At 38.0% G+C, this 24,428-nt stretch overlaps 1 protein-coding gene across 1 annotated transcript in view; it reads left to right on the forward strand.

The window, feature by feature from the left end:
- LOC122801244 (rootletin-like) overlaps positions 1-24,139 on the forward strand; it is a 2,937,720-nt gene extending 2,913,581 nt beyond the window's left edge. Inside the window, exon 31 of the mRNA XM_044070796.1 lies at positions 23,936-24,139. Within this exon, the coding sequence (XP_043926731.1) occupies positions 23,936-24,139 (204 nt within the window). The remainder of the gene's footprint in view (positions 1-23,935) is intronic.
- Positions 24,140-24,428: the final 289 nt, after the last annotated feature.

Raw genomic sequence — 24,428 nt, forward strand, 5'->3', positions numbered from 1 at the left:
TCATTCCAGTCCCATTCTATCTGATGTTACATGCTGCCCCACTGTATGTTACCGTATTGGCTTACATGTTTGTAGGGCCATACCCACACATGTCTCATACCGCAGACAGGCATCAGACCACACTGTGTAGGGCCCAGTATAGGTAGGGTTATTGTGTGAGTGGCACATGTGAGGATGGTGATGAAGAGATAGTCCATATACTGTAATATTATGCTAGCTTACCATATGTGGCTGTGACTGTGTTCACATTGGTTGTGGTTATGCACTTTCACACAGGTGTATCTTATCCTGTGCTGTGACATGCCTGTAGAGCCTGCTATATATGCAGGTACATGTGCATTCCCCCATAGGAGATGTAGGCCAGTGTTGAGCCAGTCTGCATGTAGCCTGCACAGTGCTTTGTTACATGTCTAGCAGCTTAGTGTACTTACCCAGTGAGATGTCATGTCCAGATACTTGACAGATGCACTGCTGCCGGGTCTCCCTTAACAGTCTTCTATGTCAGACAGAGCAGTGGGATGCTGTACAGATGTATGTCAATATCTAGTGGGTAGTATGTGGCCATGGCACCTCTGTACCAGCAGTTATTATGTGTTAGGACAGACAGGGGTGTGTGAATGCATATCCTATGGGGGAGCGAATGTATACCAGTCGTTATGTGTTATACCGATCTACATGGCTGTTAACATCCATATTGTCAGGCTTGGTCCACATGTTCTCCACTAAGGGGTTCTGTGTATACCTCTGGACTGTACAGAGTGTGTCAGAATGTCCACATATATTGGACAATATCTCTGCTGTAGTCCACAGGAGCATTACTTGCTTGCAGCGATACTGCACTATGATGTCCTTAGGATGTCTGTCAATAGCCAATATGGCACATGTGAAAAGTAGATGTGGCCTCCCACACACACCATGTCTGTGAAGACAATCTCTGTTACAGTAGCAATAGTCTACTAATATACCTGCTATACATACCTGACACCCCCTTGCACTATGAAGTTGAGACTATAGAGGCTGAGGTAGGGCTACATTCCATGTTCAGGACATATGGTGAAAATATATGTACATATGATTATCCAGATATCCGTATAGATAATGACACATGTACATATCCACATATATTGATGGGTATGTATATGTACCTAGATATGCATAGACACACCCAGATATATACATTAACAGAGCATTATATGTCTACACATATACAGATAGTGATATATATGCACATATACGTATTCCATGCTGCCATTCCTGCCAGCAGTCCACTGCTGTTGTATCCCCCATGCATACAGTGGGGCTGGGGCCATATATGTGTGGGCTTCACGTACACAATACATGTGTGCCCATATGCACTCCAGAGGCCAGTTTATATAACAGTGGTATATGGCCCAATATTATTGAGTCTGGGGGGGGTGCAGCATACATAACCTAGGCTGTTACAAAATGTGGGGGTATCAGGGGTGAGCTGCCTTAAGGTATCTGGATGTACAGTACCATACATTTCACCTATCTTGACATTACTTACATAAAGTGGGCTACTGCAGGTCTACTGCCTCCTGCCATACAGACTGTTCTGTTTGTCAGTATGCCTGTGATGGTGTCAGTTATGCCTTGTTATGTAACAGTTACATCCCATCTGGTCAACTGAAGTCTTTACCATCTAGTGGTTGTGTACAGAGTGTAGACAGAGGCTGCTGAACTATAAACCTGCATTACTTACTGTTGATTATGTGGTATCCTGTAGCCCAGTCTGTCTTTACTATTGTATGATTTGAAGGACGTGGCCTGGACAGCAACAGTTGTGGACCTTTCCAGACTACTGTATTAGTATAACTGTTTCACAGTTGCATTACTCGTTTTATATGGATGTCAGTGTCTGAACAGCTATATGACATGGCATATAAATCTGTAATAGTACGGAAATAAAGGTTTTCCATTTCTGCAAACCTGTGTGTGGTGTTTTATCCTATGACCTCTCTGTGGGTATATGTTGCAGGCAACAAATGTCATTTGTATGGGTGGCTCATCCAATGTCCAGTTGTTAGGGTGTTAACTGTAGGCATAGTGGCTATTCCATATTGTGTGCACCTACTATATAAGTATCTTTCTGTACATATCTCTGCGTGTGTATGTGTAGTCATATATATATATATATATATATATATATATATATATATATATATATATATGTATATCTGTATATCTTTATCTGCATATATGTGTCTGTGTATATGTATCCTGAGGATTTTTATAGCTTCCACATTTTACATTTCCTATGGGAGCCAGACTGTACTGCATGATATGTTACCAATACCAGCCTGATATCATACAGGTGGGATGTAGTGCTGTTAACATCTTGTGCCCATGTTGTGTCAGGTCCTGATTATGGGATCTGCAACACTTGGTAGTGTATTGCAGGGTGGACATGTTTTGCTGTGGGGGGGGGGTGAGTATACCTATTCGTACAAAACGTATGTTGTTTGGGACCTCTCAACCCCATTAACAGTGCATGTGGACATATATGATTTAGTTAATCTCCCATTAATATCTACACGTTTGTCCATATATACCTATATGGATATATATATCTGCTTACATATATATAACTATGTCATTACATACCTACATAGATATATATCTGCTTACATATATGTACCTTGCTGAGTATATGTAGATATATAGGTGTAGACATATATATGTGTTGATGTAGGCATTTGCATGTATATATGTTTATATATATATATATATATATATATGCACATATATAGATATGTTGTATTTGTTTAGATATTAATATATACACACACACACACATACATCTAAATGTTAGAATACATTCTCTGTACTGTTTAATGACTGGGTGGATGATATGTGTTTGAAAACATCAGGATTATGTATATCTGGCATGGCTTAGTGGGAAATCACTTTGTCTATGGTGTGCAAGGTCCTGGGTTTGAGCCTTACAGAGACTGTTAATGTTGTTGCTGGACAGAACACGAGCTGTTGGATACAGAGTGATTAAGGTACTTTAAAGCAGTTGTAAGCGGGTTTGCATGTGTTTGCGCAGAGGTAAGCATTGCTAACTTCTGGATACAGTTTCTTATACTCAGCTTCTAAATTGCTTAACCAGTGTAGGCATTGCTTACCCCCACTCAAACAGCTTTAGACCCGCTTACTGCTGCTTAAAAGTTTTTACTCCCACTTACCCCCGTGCTAATTTCTTTAAAATAAAAGAAAAAAGGTTGATAGGAAAGTGGTGAAAAAGGGGCACAAAGAGAGAAAGACATTAGGGAAAATAGCTAGGCATGTGCAGGAAGGGTGTAGAGAAGGTCCATAGCTGCCCATTTCTTCTATAGCAACAGCTGTGTATATACACTGAATTTGGAGGTAGATTTGGACACTCAAACCCCTGGGAGAGGGGTGAGGACAACAATAATAAGCTGTGATGCCAATTAGACTGGATTACATGTGTCCAGTGGACACATGTGAAATGGACAGTTATGTATGGGGTGAGATTTTTTTGTGAGAACAGATTGCCCTTTTATTCTTTTTTTCAAGTAAGAGTGGGATGTTGGGGAGGGATAGCAGGTATATTTGGGGAGGTAGGATGGGTAGGTTAACAGACAAGACAAACATGATGCATACAGGGGCGGTATATGACACGTGGGGGGTAAACACCTTGATGGGGAGGGGTGTTGGGATATCAGAAGCCCACAAGTGCCCTAGTGGTAACAGTGAGACTGAGGTCCCCACCCATGGGCAGTTACCACTGCAACTTCACAGCCCTGAAGGTGGCTGTGCTAGAGGCTGAGTCACAGAGCCAGGCTGACTCTCGAAACATGCGACCCTCGAGCTGGTGTAGAAGATCACTAAACTGCTCATTGATCGCTCTATGCACCATGACCCCGACCTGGAGATGGGTGACAGGTGCCTGTCCGCACCCACTCCCAGGGGGGAGCGTGCCCCATTCCCTGAGGTGGTTCCACACGAAGGTGGTGCAGGACTAAAGGATAGGGAGGTGTGGGGTTGGGCCCCAGACAGCCTGGTGCCTGGTGCCACGACCAGCTGAGGTGGGACAGGTGGGTCCGCAGGGACCAGCCTTCTCAAGCGTTCTATAGTGTTTAGATTTAATCATCATATATGCATTAGTAATAGTCAACACACTCCAGGGTAGGGTATAACAGCATGCATAGATATTCCCATTAACCCAGACACCAGATACAGAACAGTTGCATAGCAAAAGAACACATGCATATATGGGACCACAGTGGTAATAAGAACAGCATGAATGTACATTGATGGCACCATGCCACCAATGTTGGAATAATTCAGTAAAGCACATGCATGGGAACCATTAATATATTTATCAAACAATTGGACATTATCAGAGTCAATACATACCAGTTTGGGTGGGTATGTTGATTATTGTTGGAGATATGGTAGGGGGGGAGAAAGATGTCAATTAAGAACTAGTATATTCCTGTAGTCCACATTACTTTCCTAGTCAGTGCTGTTATCTGTACCTTACAAGTCTTACTACACTGCCCTATAGCCTTAGTTTGGACAGTGATATGGCTGTCGTCATCGTTACACATGACCCGGTTTTACCTGCAGTATACACCTCTTACCTGGTATACCTGTGGAGGGAATGTTTGCTAACACTGACTAACTGTTTCTACACATACTCCCAGATTCCAGGTTGCTGTTTTGCACATAGCTATCCAACTCTTTCTGCACAGACTCTGGCCATGTCTTGACCACATGCTGGTGTGCCTAGACATATCTAGAATATTGCCCTCTTCCACCTTTAGTGACCTAACACACACATATACATGCTTTCCTACACAGTTATATTATGCAGCACAGTGTGGGTGACAGTGACAGTGATACTTTATTATTCATAGAAACTGCAACACTCGCGATTCCCTACAATACCAAATGAACACTACCAGTACAGGTTATAACGGCCTGTATTTCTCAGCACAGTGTTCATATCCAACATACCTGTGGAAGCAATGTTTATTAGCACTACCTGACTGTTGCTACACAAAGTTCCAGATTACACATTAGTATTATGCATATGCATCTCACTCTGTTACTGTACACACTCTGGTCACAGCTTGATGGCATGGGAGTGTAGATAGGACATACTTGAAATATTACTCTCCTAACAGTTTTGGGGGTTGCTACAGTGACAGGTGTGTTCTCATGATGTTTGACAATCACTTGTATTCCCTGTTTGCTGGCTATACATCTGGGATCATCCCACAGACTTACCAGGGGGACAGGCAGCAGATATGGGCACATATACTGGACAATCTGGCCCCATCTGTAAAGTTGTGTGGCATGCATCTGTATGCAGCCTGATACCACTCTCAGGATTCAGGCCATGGCTGTGTCTGCTAAAACATAAACACTGTCCATCACAGTTATGTCTGCTATATAGCTATTGCTGTATATATCCTATCTACTTTCTGTCTTATTAATCCCATGTGCTTATGCATTCTGACCTTGTATTACAACACTCATATACAGTTTCCTAGACAGTTATATGTTGTTGGACAGTGTGGGTGACAGTGAAGTGTAATACCTTATTATGCAGAGCAAATGCATATCATTCTTGTATTTCTGGCCACAGTGTTGGTATCTGACAGACCTGTGGGAGGAATGTTTATTAGCACTACCTGAATGTTCCCACACACAGTACCAGATCCCACATTACTATTATGCACATACATCTCACTCTGTTACTGTACACACTCTGACCACAGCTTGACAAGTTGGAGTGTAAATGGGACAGACATGGCTTGCTAGTCACATAAGGTATTGGGGAGTTGCTTGAGGTTTAAATGGGACAGACATGGCTTGTTAGTCACATAAGGTATTGGGGAGTTGCTAGTGTGCCAGCTTTGTTCTCATAGCTGTCAATCAGTTGTATTTCCTGTTAGTTGCCTATACATCTGGGATCATCCCACTGATTTCCCAGGAGGACAGTTTGATAGGCAACAGATATGGGCCACTTTAATTGACATTCCGGACATATCTGTAAAGTTGTGGGGTATGATTCTGTATGCAGACTACTACCACTGGCAGGATACGAACAGCATCCGTGTGTGCTAAAAAAACAACAGTTCACATCTCAGTTGCATGTGCTATTCCATTTTTGTTGTCTGAATTTTCCCTGTTTACTGCCTGTGTGTCTCTCAGTTGTACTAAATGGCCTCTGGGGATTACACATGTCATATACAGGCATTCCTACACATTCAATTTATGGTGCATGGTGTGGGTAACAGTGCTTAATACTACAGTACTATTATATGGTTGCATATCTACATTACTGTACGATACCAGGATATACACATGCAGTCCTGCAGTTAAACCTGTTTTGTCAGGCTATTACACTTTTATTGACTTACAAATAATATGAGAGTCTTCCTGTCATTCTCTAGTGTATGCAGTACTTGCCTTGAACAATACAGGTTTTATACAAGTAATTAATTTAATACTACTCTTATTTTTATTTCCTGTGACAGTAAATGCATGAGTATTACTGAGCTGCGTCGCATCGCAAACTCGCCAGGTGACTGATGTGGGCCTCCTGGTTCGCAGCCCGCTCCATTACAGCTGTAGGGGACATAAGAGGAGTATTTAGCCATGCCTATCCATGATATACCTGGGATGGCAATTATTACACACATACTGGGGTGATACACATGGCTGGAACATCCCCTAATGCTCTAGCCTCTTGGAGCCGCTCCTCCAAGAGGTCCCCCATACACCACGTCAGGTCGGCATAGTGGTGCCTGACCTGCTCAGCAGTTTTGGATATGCCAGTGGGATCATGGGCGAGATGGTCCCAGGCCTCTGCCTTATATTGGGAGCCCTGGCACTGGCCCTGCAGCAGTCTCTGAGCATGGTCTTTAACTAGGGGTCCTGCCATGACCTTGGACTCCTGGATGCACCAACACTGCGCCTGGAAGCACACACCTTCTCCCTTTACTGCCATACTGCCTGCAGGGGGAAGCTACAACCACTTATGAGATGTATTCCCATCTCTTGGGTTTAAGTAGGGCCGATTTCCCACACTTTTCCATGATTGGCCAGTTTTGAAAAGGCTAAGCTATGGGCACACCTGCTTACCTAGGTTTGGCATTGTTTAAAGGGGTATACCACTTGGCACAATGAGTTAGCTGGTCTACACATGGCTCACACCTCCTAAGCTGGCCTGTGCAATGCTTAGCATTGCTTACATTAGACCTTGCATTATAATGCCTTTTTGGCATTGAGTTATTAATCATTACACCTTATATGTATGCCTGGTATCCATGATTAATGAGTACATACACTCTGTGGGGTCCTTGTGTTTTATTGGGGACTTCAACACTCTGTTACAATTACACCTCACTTCTGGGCTTACTACTGTACTCCAGTTCACAAATTTATGTTATGTAGTGGGTTATGAAACATATGACTGGATACTGATTCTTTTCATAGGTTCAGTTTGGTTATACAATGGTGAGGACTTGTTTGCTGCTACCTCATTCTTCTGTACTTCTATGATGGCTTGGTGGTACCTACTGTGACTATGTTGTTTAGGGTCTTGGGTTCGAGACCTGCATGACTGTTTATTTCATTGATGGGCAGAACAAGGGCCGTTGGATACAGAGTGATTAAGGCACTTTTGAGCAGTTGTATGTGGGTTTGCGCAATGGTAAGCACTGTTAACCTGCTGTTACATCTGCTTACAGAGAGTTAGCTTCAGAATTGCTTAGCCAGTGTAAGCATTGCTTACCGCCATGCAAATGGGCTTAAGGCCGCTTACTTATGCTTAAATATGCTTACTACTGCTTATTTGTGCTGAAACCTGCATATTAGTGCCTTTTTCATTATGACACTGACACCTCACATGTGCATTTACTGCAGTACTCCAGTTCATAAATATGTTATTTAGTGGGTTATGCAACAAAAATATTGGTCATAGCATGCTTTGCCATGTAAAATGGAATGTGCTGTAGTGGGACTCGAACCAGGACTGCCTGCTTGTAAGGCAAATGCTCTGCTCACTACACTATTGCTATACTGCTTCATTTGCATATATTTTCCTTGTTATCCTCTTCACCCATTTAAGTTGCATTAACCATAGTTAAGCGATGGGCACACCCGCACACCTATCGTTAGCTTTAATCGGATTTTTGGAAAAAAATTAAATGGTTTCTTCATTTTATTTATATATGCTGTTGCTATTGTACACTAGGGGGACTGTTGATGGGGATATGAGGTCACCTGTGAGTGGTCTCGCTCATTGCGTACCCCTTTCTGCTGTTCTACATTGCGGGGGCATATTCAATCTGAGAGCTCTGCTCTCAGACATGCCCCCTGCACTCTTACACGCTCCGTGTAAGCCTAGGAGCTCGGGCAGCATGCCTCATTAATATGCATGGCACGCTACCGTCCTGCTACTAAACTGTCGCTTCCATGCAGGCTAAGCTAGTCCTGCATGGAAGATTAGTAAATCCCGGGGTATAGCTCTAAATGTGGACAAGTACCTTTTCATTCCTTATACCTCCTTACTCTCCCTTCATCGCTTACTTCCTTACTCCTATCTAATTCTCTTCCCTGAATTTCTCTCTAAATATAGTATAAGCCTGTTTTTCACTCACTTCATATTGCAATTCATATTTGTATTAGACTAACTTACCTTTAATTTATCTACAAACTGTCTATGATTTCTTTAAATATTAAATGATTGTCATATATCACATATCGATTCTTAACCAATGTTTGTATATTATGTCTAATTTATTATAATTATTTAAACTGCAGATGTTTTTATTTTACTTTTGAAGATTGCAAAATTTTTGTTCTTAAAATGTTTTGTAATACTTTGGAGGTTTCTGCCCTGGGCCTCCGCTGAAAATGGGCTTCTTCCCAGTCAGACTTTCCTAGTAATCAAATGTCAATAAACAAATAAATAGTAAAATGACAATATTTTAATAAGTGCCCTATTCAAAGACACAAAATCTATTTATTTACTTCTGATCCCTATAACTGAGTCTGTTTGTCCATCAGTTCTTGTACAAATGGCTATTTTAAGTCAAATTTGCATAGTATATAAATTATATATCTCCCCTTCACCAACAAACTCTTTTTTTTTCATTGCTTCACATGCCCGCTATCCACTTTTTTTAATTTGCGTAACTAACATCAATTACTCTTCCAGTTTACTATAATTAACTTCTTTTTATTCTTTAACTATTTCAAATGTGTTTAATTCCAAAGAATAGATTTCTTTTCCACTCTCTTCGTGTGTATATAGACAATATTCATACCTGTCAGTTATCATAGCTTTACGTGTTACTGCAGTTCAGCTGCATATATGAATTAAATATTATGTGAAGTAATTCTAAAATCTATGCTACAGTTTCATGGAAGAATATTAGGTGTACTATCACAAAAATCCAAAATCTGTTATAACAATATGTTAAACAACTCTGTTTTTAAAGTATAATTTTTGAGAACATTAATTTTATGTAAACATTTCTGTATTTTATGCCATAAATTTATGTAAAGATATTGATTCTGTGGAGCTTTTCTCCCTGGGTCCCATCTGAAAATGGGCTTTCCCAGTCAATAAAAACAAACAAACAAATAAATAATAAATAATATTATTGAAAGACATAATATTTGAGGTTTCTAATTCACATATAAGATATAGACCTGTAATACTCAGCAGTTAAAGTATGCATGTTTTCATCTTTGCAGAAATTGAGGATAATTGCTCAACATAAATAGAATCCTAGTCCATTTGGGTCATTCTTTACTTGAAGCATGCTGTATGAGAACAATTTCCTCCATGAGACATTAAATTTGAATTCTGAGGACTGTAATGCTTTTCTATGTATTATTCGTTAATCTCATTTAAATTTGCTTTCCGATAATTGTGATGTTAAGTAAAGGCCTTCACATTCAGATGTACTATGATTGACTGTCCCAGCTGATCACTTACCCATACAATATTTTAAGTCAGTAGCAGTATCCTGCTGGATCTGTATGTTTTTTGGTACTCTAGGTAACAGGGACCAACAACTCTCAAGGTAATCGTATACTTATAGTTCCTGCGAAGACCATGTGTAATCCGCAGTAACATTTCACATATTAAAATAGTGCAGTTCAGGGGAAAAAATACCACAAAACCAATAAGCATAAAAAGAAAAAATGTACCATTAGTTCTGAAAGGATAATATACAACTGTGAAAATGAACAATAGTAACACATATAGTACAGAAAAGATATTTGCAATGCAAAATGCAGAATGAAATCATTACACACAACATGAAAACTAAAATAGTAATAATCAAATTCCAAAGTTAAAAAATGGAAATACCGAACAGTTTATTTTACTTGGGAAATTAACTGTGGGTAATTATGTTTTGGACATAGAAATAAAAATGAATGCAGAATCACAAAACAGAATCTCTAGAAAGTATAGTTCTGTGATATACTCGCATTAGTAGTAGAGGACCAAATCATTCATGACACCATAGTTTTAACTTGTTTGTGGTAATATCTATCCTCCTGAGGGTAGTCCTAATGAAACCTTCCCCAAACAGCAGCCATTAGAGCCCTTGGGTAAAGCAGAGTTAATCTTCATCAGCCTGTGCTGCTGCATCCTGGTGAAATTCCAAGTAGGGCTATAATCATTTAAGAGCCTACAACTCCAAACCTCTTCTGCAACACCACAGGGAGTTCTGTCCAAAGAAAAGAGCTTTAAGAAAGCCAAGAATGCATACTCAGTAAGAAGTTTTGTCATTCTTTCAAAGAGAAAATGAAGGCCTCTCTCTGAAAGAATAAATTTTTTAAAGGATTATGGTGCAACTGTTTCCTAAAAACCTCCTCATCATTGGTTGAGGAGCCATTAAAGATTCTTTCACTAGGCACACAACAAGGAAGTATAGTAAGTCTTATCAGGTACAATCCGCAAGCATTTGGGTAGCAATTGCTAAGATAATCAACAAAATATTGCTGTCCCATAATAGGGGGGAAAGTATGTTTTATTTTGATAAATAGAACTTCTTAAACAGTGAGTTTTCTTGCCTTTTGTAAAACTCTTAATATAGGAGAAACAGCTCTTTATTTGGAATCAGAGCATTACCCACTAAACCATAAGGTAACAGTCTTTCAGGTATGGATGGCTAACGTTCCCTCCTTGCTGGGGAGGCGACACCCTTATGGGATTGGTCAGTCATTTATTTAAGAACTGAGATGAGAACAGTGTTTGTCTCAGGTCATAAGAGGTGATGAAAATCATCTGGACTTAGCCAGCTCCAGTGGTGTAGAGGGATCAAACTCTGACTCTAACCCAGGTAACCCAGTTTCAATTGGTGGCTAAAGAACTTCACAGAGCTGTCAGGAAGAAAGAAGAATGAGAGCCATTGTTCAGTGAAGGCACAGCCTTGGAGGCACATGCATGCAGGGCATAATTACTCAGTGGAGATTGAAGGGGCTACCTGTGGTGCCTCACTGTTAGTTAATGGGGATGGTCCTGCAGACTTATATCCCTTTTAGCATCGAGGGGCAGCTCAGTGCTGATGTCTGTTGCATGTCCCAGTTACATGAAGTGCTAACTGAGCATGCGTGGGAAAGAAGGGGGGGAACAAGGGGTAGGGCACTCCTCTGGACCGAAAGCCGGCCTTCTCTCTACCACCTAATTTTCTCCAAAGGAGAACAGATGAACTGATAAGGATCCCCTGGGCAAGATCAAATTTGGTTTATCACCTAGCCTAGGGTTTCATGGCTGGTACTCACAACTAAATGAATAGGCCATTTGACTGAAATTAGTGAAGCCACTGGGCAGGTCCAGGGGAGAAAAACTCTTCTAAAATTTTCTTCTCTTCATGCTTTTTTAACTAAACTTTATTGAATTTTCTACAAGGAAAAAATAGAAGAACAAACCATCAACAATGAACATAAATGAATCATGAACATTAACAAATGACATAACTATATACAGTATATATATCTATTAAGCCCAGCATTCGTAGCAAAAATAGAGACAGATTATGATAACATAAATAGTTATTTGAGGTAGAAATCCTACAAACAACTTATCCAATATTATCTAAGAATAGTTTCCAATGAGGAGGAAATGAGTGCACAGAATCATCACTTTTGAAGGAATGCAATGTATGTCCTAAGTTATGACTTGGTGAGGGAGAAACCTTACTTTTCCAAAGTCTAGCACATAACAGTGTAACAATAGTGGACAAAAATCATGTTATTTCCAGCTGAGATCTATACTCATATCTCATGGTCAGTCTGATTCCAAAAAATCTAAAACTTCCAAACCAAGAAGGATGGGAGGTCTAGATTACCTCTCAGCTTCTGAGTTAAACACATCCACTGAGATTTCATCCTGGGACAATCCCAAAACTTATGTAGATTGTTCCCACCCTCTTGATTACATCTCCAGCAACTGGAGTCCTTCTTCAGGCCCATCTTGTTGGCTACAGGAGTATAATTCCATCTTACTAAAAACAAAAGTTGCGGTTCTTGGTACCTTGACTAGCTACCTATCCCAAATTAAGTTCCATTCCTGTGCGGTTAGCTTCACCCATTGCTCAGCTTTCAAATGGCTAGAAATTAAATGGTTTGAAGTGAATGTTTTAACACTTCACAGATCCCTGCATATCAGTCCACTCCTGCCCCTATCAGCCCTATTCCACTTCCCCCAAGGTACAGATCTGCCAACTCTCTCTGATGGGACAGTCCTGTTAATCCAGAGCTATTTTATCAGATAGTAAGCAAATCAATCATTCATTCCAATTTGAAACATTGTCTGAATCTCTACTAGATCTTTCAAAGATGATGGAGAAGTGATGTCCAGAATCTGGTCCCATTCTACCACACCCTTACTTGCCTATCTTATCTGAGTTGTTTTACTCAGAGTTGACTATATGCTATGGTGATGTCAGATATAAATTGTAGGGCCGCTGCCCCAGCTGAGACCATTAGGTTGCATAGTCTCCCCAAAAAGATGACCTGCCCATTCATAACATTTATCTAAAAGGTCATCACCCTGAATAATTTCAGCATTCACCGGTTGGGCAGAGCACCTCTCTGCAGCACAAAGGATTATATTCAGTTGAGAGTTCAGAGAGTAAATGGCAAAGTGACGAATAATCAACCCTCCTTAGAATCAAGGGAGATAACCAGTAGACATTGACAGTCCCGTTCTGGATTCCCACACTACTGCACTGCCAACAAGACTTTGGATCTGGTCCAAAATGAGGTGGTATGGAAAAAACGGAAGATTCCTGTGTACAACATGTGGGGGAGGGGCATAGCTTGAACTGCTCTAGTTTATAACAAAAAAGTACATAACAATCATACAGTTTTGTCCAATAAATCTGGCAAATTGCAATCAACTGTATCTCTCAAAGAAGGCATAACAATTAAGCAAAGGTATTTGGCTTTGAAACTCAGTGCAATGCCTACAGAGTTCAGAGTGTGGTCCTGTGTTTCACACCATAGGATAACTGCTTTACTGAGATTATGTTGAAGGAAAAATATTCCTAAGATCTTCCCAATGACTGATGGCAGGTTAGAGCTCAAGAGAACGCAGTCATCTGCAAAAAGCAAAAAAGCCTGGTAGGAGCCATCTATAGTCATCTGGGCATCAAAAATAACTCTAATTTGATATGCCAAGTCTTTCATAACTAAAAGAAAGAGACTCGTGAGATGGAGCAACCTTGTCTCATATTCCTGCCAAGTGGGAGTGACTGGGACAGACTGACATTTACCATTGTACTAAAGGTCAGATCCTGATAAAGTCGTCTGACCTAGTGAGTAAATTGTGGTCCAAAATTCCTTTGTCAGAGGATAGCAAACAGGAAACCCCAATATACAGTGTCAAAGGCTTTCTTAATATTAAAAAAAATGACCCCAGCCTTCTCCTTAGAGCCACCATACCTATGTAATAAAAGCAAAAATGCTACATGACCTTCCTGAATTATTTTGGCCATGAAGGGTTTGAGCTTCCCAGCAAATATCTTTGCAAAAATCTTGGTATCAACATTGATAAGATATACAGGGCAGAAATCTCACTGAGAAGATTATGGATTCTTATGGTTAGGAGTAATCATAATAATAGCTTTATTACAAACCACTATCTCCTGCATTGGGAAAGATTCAGAATTATTAATGACACATAGAACATCACTTAGTTAGTTCTTGCTCCATCCATTTATGAAATTCCCCAGCAAAACCATCGACACCTGGGGCCTTATGCAATTTGAAATGGGTTACAGCCCACCTAACTTCATCCGCCTTAATTGGCCTGTCTAACACACTACAGTCCTCATCAGAAAATCCAGACACTTTTGTAGCATCAAAATCCTGTGCACCTACAGGGTCATCTGAAATTGGACTATATAATGAACAATAAAAATCTTTGAAGTCCTCCTTAATTCTGTCTCTTTCCCATGCTAACAAGATAGCCAGATTCAGCTTTAAGCATATGATTTGCTAACCATCTGCTTGAAAAAAAACAGGCTACACATTTAGAGTCCCTTCCCCTCTTAAGCCATTAAAACTGTCTTCTTGCTTATAAAAATGACATTCTAAATGAAGGTGAGAACACATAAAGACAAACAGCCTGCCATATTTTTGCTGTAGTATTCTGCATCTAGTCTAGCACATGAAGATTTGAGCATATTTGGGATGTAAAATTGCATTTGTAAGGCTAATCTGTAAAGTTTTTATGGCCTAATGCTGCTGTGCTCATGTTGTATCATACTTCCATGGGCTGTTTTTAGAGCTGTTAACAAAAGGCAAGTCTTGAATTTTTGACTGCCATCTTCTTCAGAATGATGTACCATTGAATTTGTGCAGGAGACCATGTTACCTGAATTTTCTCTTTTTCAAAATTTACTTTGCAACCAGAGTCCAAAGCATCTGCCAGCAAAACCTTCCTCTGGGCAGGGCTTGTAAATCACTTGCTTGAATCTGTGAGGCCAGAGTCCCCCTGTTTGAGTTGCTTACCAAATGATAGAGTCAATGGCAGATCCAGTTCCACAGAATCTTGAGATTGATCTGATAAATTTCACTGATAATACTGAAATGTCGTCTTGTGAAGAATTGTTTTGCAAGTTATCGTACTATTATTTATTTATTTATTTCACACTTGTTAACCAGGTTGGTCCAACTGAGCACAGGCCCATTTTCAGTGGAGACCAGAGGAGAAAAGCCCCAAGAAAGTTAATTACAATTTTATAGCAATAGGTTTCACAAAAGTAACAAAGACAATTTTACAGTATCTATACTGACATGTGATCTAACACTGCTGGAAAAAATCATGTATAAAATGCACTCAGCTTAAACAGGGATGCCATATTCTGTGCTCTTTCTTGAGTCAGGAACATGTCAAGCTGAACTGTGTCAAACACAGTTTCAATAGACTTTCTTCTGTGAAAGGACTAGCTTTGATTTTTTTCTTGATGACTGCTAGACCTTGAGTGTAGAAATGGGGTCATCACATTTGGGTTGCCTCATCAGCTGCTAGCTAGAATAAACTTCAGTTACAGACATTTACATGTGTATAAATCAGAATGGCTTTCATTCTGACTGCTGATTTAGACAGACAAGTATCTGAACAATACCCTGAGGAGCTACTAGGCCAAGAGAAGTAGCTGCATACTAAAAACTTTTATCCCCTTCTTGTAATATATGGAATTTACTTGGAGTATGAAAGCTTGAGACGTCAGTAAACAAACTTCACATCATTTTTTGGCCATGAAACAGAGGTAAGATAATCTAAGTTTCCCATTCTGAATTTTCTGATTTTGAGGTTTCACAATAAACACATCCACAATAACTGTCTAGAGAGCCTCCTTCTTCATCACAAAGAAGAATCTGGAATAATTCCTTGTTCTTTTGTAGTGGTATGAAATCCAGTATACAACCTTCTTCCTTAACCATATATGTCAAACTGGTCTACCAAGATTATAAAGGATCTAGATGTTTTCAGAAAACATTGACATTTGGGTATCGACAAGAAATATGTTTTGTAACCTGACTCAATGACTTTTTTTCACTCAAAGGTATTTTAACATTTCTTTTCAGTGTTCTAAATAATAGATATTATACATTCCCCAAGTACGCTGTGTTTTCAAAATGGAAACAGAGGTGGATCAGTCAAAAGTTGGACATGCACAGTTTTTCCCTGCAAAACCTCTGCAGGGAGATGCAAGGAGTCCTTTAAAGGAAGCATCTTTGTTCACAGCAGGACTGGTGCTTTAAAAATCTACTGTTTACAACAGAGCCCTATAAGATCTCTGTCCACTACTATAAATTAGATCTAGGGGATTCTGTCTGAAAGGAACAGTATTCATCTCTTCCTATAAAAGAGAATTGCGTATATTTTCCTACAGAAATAGAAGAATCTGTTTAGCAATTGTATAATTCTTTTTTCATGTTCTTCTTGAGTATAACCCCACACTAAGAGATCATCTATTTTATTTGCAGTACCTAACAAGCCTTCAGTTACTTGAGCTAAAGCTCTTTTGTACACCTTTGTGTCTGATGTGATACTAAACAAAAGATTAAGGAGTTTGTACCTTCCTAATGGCATAATGCTCATCAACCACTATCTGAAAAAAAACTTGGTCTGTTTTCTATTATTGAGAAAATATAACATTTTGCAGTCATTCCATCAGCTATGGGTAATGCTAAAGTTTAGCCAGTTTCTTCATATTTTATTAATTAATACAGATAGCATTCTTATCTTTCTTCACAACAATGACCTTACTAGTACCCTTTTTGTCTGCTGTCATTGCTTCCTGGTGGTAACTAATCATTCCATTATCACCAGCTGTTCAGCTTAACTTCTGAGAAATGCAGGTACTTTTCTGAGTGCAGAAACTACTGGCTCAGTATCAGATCTTATTTACTATATGATGTTCACCTGGAAAACTGATTAGTCAGCATAGTCATGCAGGGTATCATTTTATGTCTCTGCACAGTATCTAAAATGTTGATATGACTATGTGAATGATTCTGAAGATGTACAGTCTTTGCTGTAACACTGTGATTTTCTTTTTACCATTCCTAGCTTCTCATAAGCCATACAACCCAAATTATTAGTAGAATGTACTTATTTGAGTGCAGCAATTTGATAACGGTGACTATATTTTCAGCAGTTCTGACCTCCTGGGGACATATGGTGAGAATAGTTTAACAATGTGCACACAGCTGTGTTTTGGTTTTAAAGGTATTTTCTGACAAGGTATTGCACTCTGTAGTCATATCTCAATTAAACTGTATATTCTCTCTGCTAATTCTCAGTGTATCTGTCCAGCAGTCTGACTTAAAAACATGTTTGAGTATTTAGATCCATCTTCAGATTTCACAATATCCAGTATTTTGCTGCCACAAAGCTAACAAAAACCAATTTTCTGTTCACCAATATGCAGATTATTGTGAACTCACTTGATTTTGCTTTTTATGTTATATAAGTGCATGTTTTGCATCACATATTGTACAGCATTGATTAAAAACTGGATAACTCTTACTGTCATGTTTTGATTGATAACCACTGCAAGGCTTAATTAAAATAATTCAAGCACCTCCATCTTGGAACATTTATTTGTTACACTTCATTGTCTCATGGTTTTCTCTTTCAGAACCATTACTGCTGTAACACGTCCTGACTTTTTTTTCCCATTTTTGTCTTATGTGAGTCCTGTTTTATCTTACATACTTCCTTTAACTGTTGACTAGTAATTAAACTTGTTCTGCATACATGTTTGATAAGGTCAGGTCTGTTGCTTTTAAAAAGGACCCCTCCACATTTCATGATTTCTTATATAACAAAGCAACAAAGTAGCTCTTACTGAAGAATCATACTGACCACCAAATCCGCAAACTTCAGCTGTCTGAATTAGCAAACTATGCATCAGTAGTCTTGTAGGACTTTGCAATCCTGAAAAAACAAATGCCTAGTAAATATGAAATTCATAAATGTGAAATTATTTTCAGGTTGGAAAGTAGTGCTGCTGTTTTATCTTTTTTTTTCCTTATCACGAAAAGTGAACAAATTCACTCACTAATGCCTTTTTATATACTTCCATTTAAACTCTATATCTCCTTATGGCATCCTGACATTTTTTGTGACTGGCTTCCTTAAAATGAGTAATTTAACAATTAATAACATCAGCATAAGAAAATGCAAATTGTATTTAACAAATAGCTTTAAAATTGTTAATGCAGGTTGTTCTGCAGTGGAAATATTAATCGCTGTTTTCACTTGTTCAGATTTGCATATTTACATTTGTGTTTTCTTAACTGAAGGTGCTACTTGTTATTGAAAGGTATGGTTTGAAATGTCATGGTGGGAGACAGAAAAATACTTTGTTATGGTCCATGCATGCTAATATTTATGAAGATAAGCAACATTTCATATGTACAGTAATATTTTTAAAACCAAGTAACTTACAAACTATTACATGGCATTAAGTGAAACCGTATATGATGAAGAAAACTGTCATCAATATTTTTACTGTAAGCTGTACATCTTGAGATATATTCCATTATGTTAATCATTTAAATATGCATATTTTAATCATTCTGTAAACATGTCAATAAAAACACTCAAAAAAGAAACACATGGTTGTCCTATGAAAGCAGACATCTGACTGAAAAAAACGATTTCTCACTGTAAGTATTGATCATACACTTTCCAAGACATGAAATGCTATTTGTAAAACTTTAGAGAGAAAAAAATATATTTCTGGGTTTATGTACATTGTATTATATTACATTATCAATATAAAGACTGTGAGCACACTGACTTTTACCATTGTAAAGAAAACTTTTTAGTAGCATTTACTGCTTAAAATGTATTCACAATTGTGTGGCTTATGCTTGTTTAACTTGATTTTTCATAACATGCTTTGGAATTTAAGACTAAACACTCTAAACTGGCCATAGGTGTGAGTGAGTATGCATACGTATTAATGTTATGACATAAAAGCCATGGTGGGGTAGCCATCTGGTGGTGTTAATAATTGGGACTAGATGATGCTCACCCTTGACGTGGCAATCCAAGCCCATGTGCAAAATGGGAAAAATGGAGGTTATGGATGGATGGATGGATGCTAAAGGTGTGATATTCCACAGCTCAGTAGTGTTAAAGAGTTAAATACTGTTATGGTTTCTTCCCAAGCAACATGTAGGAGTTCTGCATTCTGCTTCTTCAGGCTTTCAGCTAATCTACTTGTAGTGAAGAATAAATCAGATTTCTGATCCACAGCTTCCAGTTTTCAGCCAAAGTTCTACAAGGATTTATACTTCTGTATTTCCAAACATGAAAGTACTTAACATCAAATATTCACTTTTGCAGATGTATTACTTCCTTTATAGCAAATATTTCTTCACTCTAACATCACATCATGTCAGGATGCTAAACAAAAGACAACAACGTGGTGCAGCTTTCATGAATTCAATGTTCAAAGCGAATTATCTAGAAGTACTGTGAGCTACATGACATGAAAGTAATTGCAGCTAGCATTAAAGGAATGTATTCATATATCTAGCAGGATAGCTTGGGGACATCCCACATTCGGAGTTACACCTCGCAATAGTTAGGAATCAACAGTGATGCTGCAAATCCATCTACTTTGGGCAGGACAATTTTCAGACTGGTACAGAAAAGAGAATGCATGTCTACATTTATGCTGTCTGCGTGGCTTCATTATACCTATGTCGATAATAGTAGGAGTTGAAGAAAATTAAAAAAAATAAAAACTCATAACTGCTTGTTCTTTTCATTGTTTTACCCTAGATGTGGAAAATATATGACTTTTCATCCCAGAATTTCACTTTAGATTCCCTGAATAAAATGACATGCATACAAACAAATATGTCAGACATGAGCAACAATGCCCTTCTAGCCTGCCAACATACCAAAACAGTCATTCCCAAAATAAGTGTCCATGTTGTTCTTAAAAATATCAAAACTAGTGCTTTCTTTAATATAATTTGGTAGTGTATTTCATGCATCAGCTCCTATATATTCTTTTACATAGTTTGTTGGATAATTCTTTACTTCTTTTTGATAACCCCAAACATTCCCAGAAGTAGTTGTCGCTAAATGCGTCATATACCTGAATAATTTATCCTCGTCAAACTCTATGTGAGACAGTGTACAAGCTCAGATATTTTAGTCTTTTATAATAACTTACATTTTCATATCCACTGATGTCTGCAGTATATTTCCGATGTACTCTTTCCAATTTGTTCATGATTGTTTTCTTATAAGGTTTCTATATTGTTATTCCATATTCTAGTTTAGGTCTAAAGTAACTTGCAAACAATGATTCCATCATTTCTGATTTACAAAATATTATATTTTTTATACAGCCTATAGTTATATAGGTATCATAAATGTACTGGTTGATGTGATTAGAAAAACTCAAAGCTGAATTTACGCATAAACCAGTGTGCTGAAATGAATCTACAAATTCAATCACTGTGTGCTGTGTTGAATATTTTACTCTATTTCTCCCCAATCTCATATTTTTTTTTTATGTATTTATCAGCATATTATTCTCCTGTGTCCAAATGGTGAGTTTGGTCAAGTTCTGTTGCAGACATGCCCTATCTGTAACCCATGTAATCAGTTTACCCATTTTCAAATCATCTGTATACATACTGTAGAACACCTCACGCATATGAAAAAGACAGATCTGAAAGATACAACCTAAACAAATATGAGCCTAGGACAGAACCCTGTGACACACACTGACTATAACCTAAAATTTCAGCTGTTCAATTGCTGTATGATACTTGCCATGTCCTATTTGTAAGTATTTTGTGTATGACCCTATCAAAGGATGAAGTTAAAGCTGTATAAATTATATCAAAGCACAATTTATTTCATTTATAGCTGATATTATATTATAGAATGTCATGGCACACATGGTTATAGATCTGTTTTCAACATATTCATGCAGATGTAATGGTTTCAAGTTCCAACCTTTCCAATTCTGACAATAATTTATCCAAAATAACCTTCTCCATTATTTTCTGACAATAATAAAGTAATCTTATTGGCCTATATGACTCGGGGTTTGTCCTAGTCCCTTTCACCTTAAAGATAGGTTTAACAGGTACAGGTGTCCAGTTTTGAAGAATCTCCCCTTACTTAAATGTCCTAGTTAATAACATATATGATGACACTGTAAGTTCATGTTGAAGTGTTCTTGGGTCATTATTTTAATTTTTTCTCCCAGTACTTTGTTCGGGTCCAGTTTGCATAGTTTTTTTTCAATATGCTCTAAGTTAATTTTAGTATCTGAAGTTACCTGGATGTTACTGAGACAATTTATCAACCTGTTGTGGAGCCAAACTGTTTTGCATAAGTTTTTGTTGTAACTATATCTGTAATCTGCTGTGCTTCAAATACATTTTACAATCTACACACAGTTTATCAATGTGTATGTATTTTCTGTTAACACATCTTATTTATCTATAAAATGCTTTCCTATTATTCTCAATATCCTCATATAAATTTTATTTGAATTTTTATTAATAATGTCTCCCTCTATGTTTCATTTGTCTGTCTGGTTTGTTTATTTCAGTTTTTAAAGCTACAGTTCAGACTCATTTCCATTTCTTATATTTTTTGTCTCTTCTCTTAATTAAGTATCTTGTTCCTCCTGTCCTTTTGTGCCTAGATCCAATGTTAAACATTTTTTTTACATTCAAGCAATTTCCCTCTCTAAACTTGTTAAATTCCTTCCACTAAGCTGAATTCCAAAGTTGCAGCAGTATCTTACTTTATAAGGGTTGAGTGATCTTTACTGACAGAGGGTACTTCCTTACCTAAATACATTCTGTTTGCACTTTGCCTAATATTATTTATCTCATCAGCCCAGTCATTAAAATAGGTGACAATAGTTTTCCAAGCTGTGCCAATTGCACAATTAGATTTACTAATAATAACTGTAAGCAAATCATCCAACGTTTGACATTTGGAACACAGGTCTCCAATTTTATCAGTTGCTGCTTTTACATAACATTTTGTACAAGTATTTCTGCTTTAGCAAATCATTAATGGTGCAATCATTTAAGAATCCATTTTCAGTGACAAATAATTAAACAATTTAAAACAAAAGAATAATCAAAATCCATTCCCACAGAATTCAAAGACATTAAAACAATTAGTAATTTAAGTCAAGTTGTATGAGGAAGTCACACAAACAGTGTGCAACTAAGTATTCAATTAAGTGAACTGAGCTAGCTTTGTAGAAGGGTAGTAATTCATAAAGTCATCGCTCTGACATACAGTATCAGTCGTGCAAGTCACACTAATATGATGGCTGTCCTTTACATCCCGGGCAAAAATCACACAATATCTTCTAGTCACTATCGCTCACAGTCACACTTCATTATAACAGTAAATATAAAATATAAATCAAAATAAATTTTCTCTTGCCAAGCAAGTGCACAATAAATCAAAACCCAACACTGGATTTTTCATTTAAGCTCTGGATTGTCATGTCCACAATTGGTATGACCAAGCCCTTTGGGGTGGCTAAAGTTTGCCTGTCTGAAATCTATCATTTTGTAATAAACAGCAAAAATCAGATGCAAAAAATATAAATCAAAATAAGTCTTCCTGTCTACAAGCTATCACTTTCTTCCTACACACAGTGAAAATCAGAAGTTCAATATAAATAAAATAAATCTTCTCTTACCATGCTGTTGCACAATAAATCACAAGTCAACACTGGATTGTTTCAGAAAATTTATAGCACGCAGTTTATGAGCTGAACTCATAAGGAGACCATGTTGACAATTTTTGAGAAAATTAAAAAAGTCAAAATGATGTATGTCAAACAATAATACGTAAATATTAAGTATGTCTCAGCTTGTCCAGTACCCAGGTCTTTTAATTGTGAACAGTTGGAACTGCCAATTACTTTATAAGAGCCATTCCACTTTCTGCAATAGTGCATTTCTAGATAAGGTGCACTGGTGTCTGTTCCAATGCAGTTGTCTTCTTGATATGGAATTTTATTTATTCTTTCACTTCATTCATTCATTCATTCATTCATGCGTTCATTCATTCATTCTCTGATTACTTGCTTAAGCAGTACATTGTTAGAGTCGATGCCTATCCTGGCATTCCATGACACAAAGCATATAATCTTGTTTTCAACAGGGCACCACCCCATGAAAGGGTAGACAAATACACACACACACACACACACACACACACACACACACACACACACACACACACACACATACACATGGCGAAGCATAAGCAGCTGGGGAAAATACATGTCTGTGATGAAAAGATGTGCAGCCTCCACACAGAAGGCACCCCAGCAGCAATATATTGTGATGTAATATGATTTTCTACTTTGTTTTTTGTGTGTACTTAAAGCTGTAGAACTTATTTTGTGTTTATTTTTCTATTAATAAGTAGCAATGCAATTTTCACTGATGAAACATGGTGTCTAAAGAAGTCAAGTTATTTCCAGTCATGGTTACACAGAGTGCAATAACCATTTTGGTACTAGTATTTTTGGTAATCTTACTGAAACGTTCTGGTGATATAATGCTGTGAAATAAATTCAATGTACTAATGAAAATAATTTAAAGTACTGAAAATCAACAATGATGTCCAATGCACTGTAACATTTTCAGGAATAAAATGAACATGAAATATTTCTCCGTACTCTTCAACTTTACAGTTGTTCAACTATGTTTCAAGTGCTCATCTGTGGTAGACCCCATGAGAAAAAAATGTGCACCATCTAACCTCTTTTATATAAAAAATACTAAGACATTTTAAGTTAAACTATAAATACATTCGGGTTATAGCAGACTTTCTTACCATCTCTGTTCATTCTGTTTTCATTCATAGGCCCAGGTTACAGAGATGGAGCGATCTCATAGTCAACGACTGATGGAGCTAACAGCTCGGCACAGGCAAGAGCTAGAAATGGAGACTGAACGACTGCGTACTACCCAGCAGCAGGCAGAGCGGACACTGGAAGCTCGGGAACGTGCCCACAGACAGAGAGTTAGAGGACTGGAAGAGCAGGTAAAATATTTTGTCTCTACCTGACTGAAATATCCTCATGATAAACTGAAAACAAATGGCTTTTTAATGAAAGTGCATCTGTCTGGTGACCATCCATCATAAGTGTGCTTCCTTGTTAATTGCTCTGTACCAACCATAAGCTGATTGCTGTTTGTAATAATTGGACTTTCTCTTCTTTCCTTCCTGTATCCATCGGGGTCCCATGAGTTTCAGTCCGAGGACCACTAACACACCTGTAAATTATCCAGATTTTTGCCTCATATTTTTGGTCTGTTCCTCAAAATTTGTGCAAATCACTGCCGACTGACATCTC

Source organism: Protopterus annectens, chromosome 4.part1 (assembly GCF_019279795.1).
Source record: "Protopterus annectens isolate FY-2018-M chromosome 4.part1, PAN1.0, whole genome shotgun sequence".
Classification (NCBI taxonomy): Eukaryota; Metazoa; Chordata; order Ceratodontiformes; family Protopteridae; genus Protopterus; species Protopterus annectens.